Source organism: Mesoplodon mirus (assembly GCF_964341445.2).
Source record: "Mesoplodon mirus genome assembly, chromosome: 17".
Lineage (NCBI taxonomy): Eukaryota > Metazoa > Chordata > Mammalia > Artiodactyla > Ziphiidae > Mesoplodon > Mesoplodon mirus.
This window is the reverse complement of record NC_138993.1, coordinates 7351845-7361704: the sequence shown is the minus strand read 5'-3', so window position 1 is coordinate 7361704 and position 9860 is coordinate 7351845. Positions and strand designations below refer to the sequence as shown.

General features: G+C 45.5%; 1 protein-coding gene across 1 annotated transcript; it reads left to right on the top strand.

The window, feature by feature from the left end:
- Positions 1 to 487: 487 nt before the first annotated feature.
- Positions 488 to 5666, top strand: HMGB1 (high mobility group box 1). Its single transcript, XM_082602031.1, has 5 exons — positions 488 to 636; positions 2779 to 2942; positions 3170 to 3315; positions 3817 to 3991; positions 5028 to 5666. Exons 2-5 carry the CDS (start codon positions 2793 to 2795, stop codon positions 5202 to 5204), a joined length of 648 nt encoding a protein of 215 aa, XP_082458157.1. The 5' UTR covers positions 488 to 636; positions 2779 to 2792; the 3' UTR covers positions 5205 to 5666.
- Positions 5667 to 9860: the final 4194 nt, after the last annotated feature.

The following is a 9860-nucleotide window of genomic DNA, read 5'->3' as shown; positions in this document are numbered from 1 at the left end:
CTGCGCGAGCAGAAACCCCGGTTTTCAGGGGCCGTGATCTCATCGTGTCGCTCTCACTTTTGAAGGTCTGTTAAAAAGTCTGGGGCCTCTTATCTTAACGGCTTTGGAAGTGAGTTTGGGGTGAGAAGGGGGGGGAGGCCTGTGGGTGTCTCTTTTGCCTGAGGAGCTGGAGACACTTGTGGAAAAGTCAGGCCCTTTTCGCTCCGGCGGCCGCTCGGGCGTGGGGCTGGCTTGGGTTAGACACATGCACACATACACCATAGAGCTCTGCTTTCCCGTAGCAGCTGCTGCCTCTGCCTCTGCCTCTCCCGCCTCAGCCTCTTTGCCCGGCATACACACACATTCAGATTTGCGCGCTGTTTCAATCCTTGATGACGTGTCCCCGGAGACAGCCAATAGCAAACGGGCTCTGGTCAGGACAATGGGAGGTATCGGACCAATGAGAGAGCCCCGTGAGTTGGCGGTAGCCAATAGGAGCCGCGCTGGCTGGAGAGTAATGTTACAGAGCGGAGAGAGTGAGGAGGCTGCGTCTGGCTCCCGCTCTCACAGCCATTGCAGTACATTGAGCTCCATAGAGACAGCGCCGGGGCAAGTGAGAGCCGGACGGGCACTGGGCGACTCTGTGCCTCGCGGAGGGTGAGTCTGGGGCAGCGCCGCGGCGGGGAGAGCGCCTCCGGCAGCTCCACAGCCCGCGCGGCGGCCGGATCCCCGCGGCCGGGAGCCGGCGGGTCAGGATCCACACAAAGGCAAATGAGGGGGGACCGTGGGGGGAACTGCGCACGGAGCGAGCCTCCCCTCGGGCGCCGGGAGCCCGGCCGCGCGCCGGAGCCCCGGCCCCCGGGCCGCCGGAGGCGCCGCGAGCCCCGAGCCCCGCGAGTTTCCACCCCCGGCGGCGTCCGCGCTGACTGGCGCAAAAATTTTTTTTTTTCATTAAAAAAATTTTTTAACGTGTTTTCGGCCCCCGGGCCGAGCGTTCGGGCGGCCGGCGTGCGCGGGGGGCGGCGGGCCGCCGGGCGGGCGGGCGGCGCTTCACGGCTGCATTGGCCGCCGCAGAGCCGGGCGCCGGCGGCGGGCAAGCGCGGGCGCTGCGGGCGGGCGGGCGGCGGCGGCGAGGGGCCGGGGCCGGGGGCGGCGGCGCGGGGCCGGGCCCGCCGGCCTGAGCCCGAGCCCGAGCCAGTGCCCGGGCGCGGCGGCGGCGGCGGCGGCGGCCCGGCGGCGGGGGGAGCGGCGCCGCGGCGCTCGCTGGAACATGGCTGACTCGGCCCGGCGCTGCTGGCTGGAGAGAAAACAAGGCGGGCGGGCGCGGGCGGGGGAGCTGGGCGCAGCAGTTCCGAGGCAACTTTTTTTTTCGTCTTCTCACAGCCCCGCGTCGTCCGTGCGGGGGCGGCGGGCCGCACGGGCCGCGCGGAGGGAGAAGGGGAGCGGCGGGCCGGGGGCGCCTCCCGGGGCGGCCCCCCCGCGGGCGGCGGGCGGGGGGAGGGTCCGGCTGCGCGCCCCCCGCCCCTCCCCCCGGCCGTCATGGCCGAGTGTGTGCGCCAGAGCGCGGCGCGCACCCCGCCCGCCTGCGCTCGCACTCACACTCTCGCACACTCACTCGCACACACACACAGACACATACACACACACATACACACACACACAAAGGGAAGGAGCCATATTCTAGCTCGCGCTCGCCCTCGCGGCGGCGGCGGCGGCGCAGGCGGGGAAGACGCGCAGCGGCCATTCCGTGCGCGCCGGCCCCGGCGGCCGCGGGCGGAGCCAGCCCCCATTTCGAGCGGGGCTGCTCCCTCCGCCGAGCCGACAAAATGGGGGAGGCCGGCAGGCCTGCGCGGGCGGCGGGCGGCCGGGCGCACGTGGCGGCGCCGTGCGGGGCGGGGAGCCGGGCCCGGAGGCCGGGCCGCGGCCCCGCCGTCCCGGGCGGCCTCCCCTCGCGGCCCCTCAGTGGGCGGGCGGCCGGGGGGGGCCCGGTGGCGGGAAGGTGTGCGGAGCCCGCCCCGCGCGGCGCCCCGACTTCCACGGCTCAGAAAAAAAAAAATACTGCCCTGGTGGGGGCGGGGGGCAGCCCGAGCAGCGAGCAGGAGTGGCTTTTGTCCCTCATCCTTGTTTACTCGAAGAAACTTCAGACCGGACGTGTTTAGTCAGAACCGAAATGCGTCTCGGGGCCAAGCCGATAGCAAAGGAAGCTGCCTGGCGGTGGCAGCCGCGCAGATAGCGCCGCCATCCCCCAGCCCGGGCCCGAGCGGGCCTCCCGCTCCCTCCCCCCGGCAAACTTTTATGCCGAGAGAGTATTTACAGTGATCCCTGGGACAGCTTTAGGTGAGCCGTGGACTTGGCCCGCGACCCGGAGAGGTCTGCCCGCTTTGGCTCTCACCTAGTTGTTCCTTACGTAGCGCTGAGCCGTGAATCGGCAGCGTCGCTTTTCTGACCTTTGGTTTTGTTGATTGAAAACGATTTTTTGCATTTAATTCTTCGTTTCTTTTAAATGACCGGTTGGGTATTCACCCAGAACAGATACAGGCAGCGAAGTAACAAGCGCCGTGTGAGTATACCACTGTGTGTCCACTTTTTGGAGATCCCACTCAAGGACCGTTTTTCGCCTGGTGTAGCCTTTTCTAGGAATTGACTATCACTGCCATTTTCTCTGGTATTATGAGGGGTTAATGCCACTGCCCTGTTAAACAACCAGTGCCTTGCTTTTCATTCCCTCCCCAAGAAGTTAGAGTACTCTTAAATGCCGAAAATTTCATTGTTAACATTACGCTTTTATATATTTTTTAGAAAAATAATTAAGCATGGGCAAAGGAGATCCTAAGAAGCCGAGAGGCAAAATGTCATCATATGCATTCTTTGTGCAAACTTGCCGGGAGGAGCACAAGAAGAAGCACCCAGATGCTTCCGTCAACTTCTCAGAGTTTTCTAAGAAGTGCTCAGAGAGGTGGAAGGTAAGAGGGCTTAGAACATACTAAGGGGGTACTAAAGGGTGAAGTCCAAATTGGGATTTGGGGATTTTTAAAAAGCCTCGGTACAATTTGCATAATGTGAGTGGTGGTGTTGGAACAGGCTGCTAAATATTCAGCAAAGGACACTGGTTTTGTTCCTTTTAATACTTAAGAGGACAGCTTGTTAAAACTTTGTTGTCGAGTTAAGTTTACAAGTTATTATTTTATAGACCATGTCTGCTAAAGAGAAAGGAAAGTTTGAAGACATGGCAAAGGCGGACAAGGCCCGTTATGAAAGAGAAATGAAAACTTATATCCCTCCTAAAGGGGAAACAAAAAAGAAGTTCAAGGATCCCAATGCACCCAAGAGGCCTCCGTAAGTATCTTTTGCCTGTTTTTATTTTCAAGGAGTGTTTTGCAGTAGAATCAGACAAATGTAGCAAGCCACCTTGTGGATTTGGGGTCTGTAATCAAAGTTTCTTCGCTCACTCACATTGGTATGTTTAAATTTCGTAAATAAAATTCCTGTTGGATGGCAGTTTTAGTTAGAGCAGTGGAATTGGATTCTGGCCTCTTTCACCCAATATATCTCCTAAGTGCAATTTTAATTTTGATTCTTTTCTTTCCTGAGAAATGCCATCCGTCTAAGAGTAATTTGCAGAATGTTCTCTTGGAAACGCTGATAAATAGTGTACGTTCAGCTAGTGGTGTCATGAGTTAGCTCATTGTGTAAATTAAGTTTAATGAGGGATATTTAGCGTTTCATAATATTTATGTCCTGTGAAATACGTGGTGGAAATTAGAAGCAGCTTTTATACAGCAATACAACACAGTTGTTAGTAAACCTACAATTCTAAAATTAACTCTCTCTTTTTAGTTCGGCCTTTTTCTTGTTTTGTTCTGAGTATCGTCCAAAAATCAAAGGAGAACATCCTGGCCTATCCATTGGTGATGTTGCAAAGAAACTGGGAGAGATGTGGAATAACACTGCTGCAGATGACAAGCAGCCTTATGAGAAGAAGGCTGCTAAACTGAAGGAAAAGTACGAAAAGGTGAGTATGGATTGGCTCGGTGTAGTGATGAAAGGGTACGCCAGGTGTTAGACGAATGACCATACTTGGTACTGCATCTTAATTTCCTGTTATGATTCCTAAGAGTTTGAGGTGTAATGCAGTTTTAAGTATAACAGCTATTCAATGTGCCACTGGCTGTACTCTTAAGTCCCTTTCCGTGTTTTAAAGAACGTAGAAGATCAAATAAATTGTTAGTGTTGTTTGACTTAACATTATTTGACTCGGGTGGTTTTGTTATTCTCCAGTATCCAGATTTATGAAGATTTTGGTAGTCACTTTGAGTCAAATGATTTAAGTATTTTAAATGATCAGGCACACAACATAAAAATAGGCTGGACCAAGTAACGTAGATCTGTATTGTTCATAAACACCCTGAAACATTTATGTTCCCTCACTTAGATTTAAAAAAAAAAAAAAAAGCTTTACTAAATCAGAAAGTTATGAGTTTGTTGATCTGTACAGTAAATTGATATAATAAAATAAAAAGCTGTAGCCTCTATACTTTGAGTTGAAATATTAAAAGTAAAGTTAGAGTTTAGCTCATTTAGTCATTTTGGAGAAATGTATCCATTTCTGGATGTTTCTTAACCTAATTGCATGCTCAGTGGCAAATAACTTTTTTTTTTAAGACAAGATTTTCTACTATGGATTAGGGTCTGACAGTATAAACCTGTAGAATGCGTTTTTGCATTCAGAAGGTGGCAGTGTCTACCCTTTAATCAGTCTCTACGTTCTAGTTTTAATAAACTGAACTTAGGATGTGGTACACGGTTGTACTTCAGTGAGGCGTAACAATGCTGATGTCAAACCATGTCATTCAATGAGTTACGGATTATTTACAATTATAATATTTTTATGTGTGTTTCTGAAAGTCCACAGATGTGAGTGCAGATAATGTGTTATTTTAGTATATCTGAGTCCTTATTTTTTCATAAAGTTTCGCCATGTTACTTTCATTTCTCTCCTTAACTGTTTTGTCTTTCCAACCACTTTCTTCCTGCCTTTATTTTGGAAGGATATTGCTGCATACCGAGCTAAAGGGAAGCCTGATGCAGCAAAAAAGGGAGTCGTCAAGGCTGAAAAAAGCAAGAAAAAGAAGGAAGAGGAGGAAGATGAGGAAGATGAAGAGGATGAGGAGGAGGAGGAAGATGAAGAGGATGAAGAGGAGGAGGAAGATGATGATGATGAATAAGTTGGTTCTAGCGCAGTTTTTTTTTCTTGTCTATAAAGCATTTAACCCCCCTGTACACAACTCACTCCTTTTAAAGAAAAAAATTGAAATGTAAGGCTGTGTAAGATTTGTTTTTAAACTGTACAGTGTCTTTTTTTGTATAGTTAACACACTACCGAATGTGTCTTTAGATAGCCCTGTCCTGGTGGTATTTTCAATAGCCACTAACCTTGCCTGGTACAGTATGGGGGTTGTAAATTGGCATGGAAATTTAAAGCAGGTTCTTGTTGGTGCACAGCACAAATTAGTTATATATGGGGATGGTAGTTTTTTCATCTTCAGTTGTCTCTGATGCAGCTTATATGAAATAATTGTTGTTCTGTTAACTGAATACCACTCTGTAATTGCAAAAAAAAGAAAAAAAGTTGCAGCTGTTTTGTTGACATTCTGAATGCTTCTAAGTAAATACAATTTTTTTTATTAGTATTGTTGTCCTTTTCATAGGTCTGAAAATTTTCTTCTTAAGGGGAAGCTAGTCTTTTGCTTTTGCCCATTTTGGATCACACGAATTATTACAGTGTTTATCTTTCGTATAGTTAGCTGATAAAAAGCTTTTGTGTACACACCCTGCATACTCATGATGAGGGTAATAAAAGTTTAATTGAGACAGTTTTCATCCATAACTGAAACTCAAATCTTGATCGGTTGATACCAGATTTCACATAGCCCAGGTTCATTTACAAAGTGAAGAGTAACCAATCTACTCACAGCACGGGATTATTAGAATCAAACATTTTGAAAGTCTGTCCTTGAAGGACTAATAGAAAAGTATGTTCTAATCTTTACATGAGGACTCTACATCTTTTAACTCCCATTACCATGTAATGGCAGTTATATTTGCAGTTCCCACGTTTAAGACTGAGAATGTATCCCCAAAAGCGTGAGCTTAAAATACAGGACTGCCATATTATGTTTTTTTTTGTTGTTATTAGTCCCAACAAAGGCTCTGGAGAAAAAGTGCTGGCTGTAAATGTCTTCTCCTATTTATCTAAATATGGATTGTTTAGGAAACTTGAGATCCTCCATTAAAGGTATTTTTAATTAATTGGGCCAACTTTTTAAATTGTATACCACATTTTAAATCAGGTATATTTTCCTATGTTATGGTTTGCCCCTTTATAAATAGACATGAGGGAAGAAGACAAACTTTGTATTTCAGTTGAATTACCTGATTTATTTGAATTTTTCTTTACAAAACTCAAGCTCATTCATCAGGGTCATATGTTTATCTGCTTAACAGTTTAGGGAACAATTTGGCAATTTTGTGGTTTTTGAGATTATCGTTCTCTTAAAGTGCCAGTGTTTTAAAATAGCGTTCTTGTAATTTTACACGCTTTTGTGATGGAGTGATGTTTTGTTATATAATTTTGACTTGGATTCTTTCCATTTGCATTTGTTTTATGTAATTTCAGGAGGAATACTGAACATCTGAGTCCTGGATGATACTAATAAACTAATAATTGCAGAGGTTTTAAATATTAGTTAAATGGCTTTCACTTAAGATTTTAAGGTTCTGTTATATACATATTTTAATCTTATTCTCAGTTAATACCTCTTAGCAACATCATTTAAATAAGTGTAAGGGCGGGCAAAGTTTATCCCTTAAAAAATACTCACTTTACCCTTGTAAATAGGTTAATGGGCTGATAAAGATTTTTGTGAAACATTCCATGCGTTCTCATAGGCTGCTGTTTACATAAATCAGGAAAAACTAATTTTGCTTTCCGGCTATTGGATTAAACAAGATAGTTTTCTAAAGCAAGGCACATGTAAGTAAAAAGCAGGAATAATGATTATAAATCTAAACTTACGTTTTCTAAGCTAAAGGAGAGGACCGCAGTAGAGGGGCTGAAATTGTGTCAAAACTTATCAGATTTTTAGTCAAGAGGAACAAGTAGTTATCTCTCATTTACATGGAAGTTTGCTGTAGCTAAAGAATCGTTGTTTATTGCTAGTAGGTGATCCAGTTAAAGTGAATTCAGCCTCAAGGAACTTCAGTGGGTGTCTTGTGACAGCTACTGTTAAGATGTTGAGAGCGGGAACAGGTTTTTTGGGGTTAACTGGATTCAGATCTTGACAGGAGGACATGGACAAAATCCCTTTTCAATCTGAAAACATGCTAGCTCTGTTTACTATTTCAACAGTATACCCTGAAACTTGGATGTTCAAAACTCAAGTAAATAGAGGTAGGAGGCATAACAGGTTTTTTTAAGTTAACGCATAGGAACTATTTTAATGTCTAGAAATAGTTACAGCATTATGGGGTATGAAGATTTTCTTAACATCAAAAGATTAAACAGTATAAACTTGAGTATTAAGTTGTCTGCATTTTAAAAATTGATATAAAGTCGGCATACTGATTAACACTTAACCAAAGTAATTGTCTCCTAAAGCTTGGGAGCTGTTGCTGGTTAGTGCCTCTTCCATCAGGTGTTGATACTTGCTCTACGTTTTTATTAATTAGAGTGAAATCTGAAAAAAAAATCTTTTGTGTGTGCTGTGCACCACAGGGGTAAGACTTAGATGATAATGATGGAAAGTGCCTGTGTGACAGGCTGTTCAAATACTTCCCTCACTGCCTGGGGGATATTAAGTACTGCTTAGACGGTAGGGTACTATCTGGCTATATTGAAAACTGCACTGGAAATACAAGATGGAAATTTTTGAATGGAACGTGTGGCCAACTCCCTTGCTTGGCATCACAAACTGACAGTTCAAATCTAGGTCTGCTTGGTACAACAGGCCTTCTGAAAGGGCCTGAAATAGCTCTTTTTCAGTACCAGCCAGCTACTTTTTGCGTATGATGGTATCACTGTAAATTTGCACAAATTCAATACAGCTTAAATCAGGATTAACTGCTGCTCAAGTGTGAACCATTGGCCAGTAATTAGCTTGCTTAATAAGTGGTGGTAGGTTATTTTTAAATTTCTTCATATTTGTGCTTTGTCATTTTAAAATGACTCTTGAAATGCTTTTAAAACGACGTAAAAGCCAGGAAACGGTTTGGATACCTATGCAACAGAAGATGCAAGCTGGTCCATTTCTTGTCCCCTCATAGCAAAGACGTGAACAGGAGTGCTGACGCTCGCCGGAACCTGGGAAGTTCCCTGGGTCTAAGCCAAGCTGCTCCCTGCAGTAATAAGGCAAAACGTGGCCCTGTTCTAGGAATGCTGTTATTTAACGCTACACCACGGCACAGGGCAAAGAATGACAGGCGTAACTTAACAAGCCACACTCCAGAATATATAGCCCCATCTTCCAGTGGGTTTCAGTCTGAAATCATATCTACCAGGAGGAAATTTAATCACTTAGGCCTCTAGGCATGTCCATTGGTTTGAACCTTCTGTATCGGTCACCTGCTGAAAAAGGAAGTGGTAATACAGATCTGGAATAAGATGAGGAATTATGATAGACCTTTAAGTGGTGGCGTGAGGTATGTGGAGACTGAAAGCCAGTAGTGGTGAGAAAATCAGTGAAAAGGGATTAAAGAGATTCTTGTAAATTTTTATGATGTACTTTTTTTTCTCTTTAGTCACACAATTCAAACATAAGTGACATTTCATGGTATGATACCCCATGACATATTTGATCATACTTTTACTGACGGTCATTCATGTTGCTTCCTATTTTTTGCTATTCCTAACAATACTGCAATGAACGTCTGTGTACATTTTTGTTAGGCTTGTGTAGGTCTAGATACCTTGAAGTAGAATTGCTGAGTCAACAGATAGGTAGGTGCATTTAAAATTTTGGCAGATATTGACAAATTGACCCCTCCCCCAAGACTATCCTTATTGTGAAACTTTTTTTTTTTTTTTTTTTTTTGCGGTATGCGGGCCTCTCACTGTTGTGGCCTCTCCCGCTGCGGAGCACAGGCTCCGGACGCACAGGCTCAGCGGCCATGGCTCACGGGCCCAGCTGCTCTGCGGCATGTGGGATCTTCCCGGACCGGGGCACGAACCCATGTCCCCTGCATCGGCAGGCGGACTCTCAACCACTGCGCCACCAGGGAAGCCCTGTGAAACTTTTTAACAATGATTTTTAAGATATAATAAATCAGGTTTTTAATGGCTATTTCTTTGGCTCCATGAAATAAATGTCCATTTTTAAAAGATAAGAAATTAAAATACTGAAATGCTGCCATTTATTCAGAGCCACCCAAACACAAGAAGGTAGAATCAGAACTGAAAGACCCTTGGGTTGACTATTGACTATTTAAACTACTCTAACAAGTTATTTCTCTATAAAGTTACTGCAGTAACTAAATATTTAAGTAATCCATTGTGAAAATGAGGAACTTCCTATTTTGGCATTTTCAATCCAGTAGCTTTATCTGGGGAGGGCTTTTTCTAGCAGAGATTGTGTGTCAATCTTTACAGAAGCTACAGCCAACGGTTTTGGAAACTAGTCAAGGATTGTGTGGGCTGGATTCTGGGCATTAGGAGATAGTTATTGGTAAAAAAGGAATGGATACTGAGGATCTGCCTTAAATGGAATAAAATCGAACACTGCTTCACCTCCTTGCTGGAGATGGTACTTTAGGTAAAGGGTATACCCCAAACGCATTTATAAATGCAACCGTATTAATAGGCTTTAAAGTGGAATTAAACTTAGTTC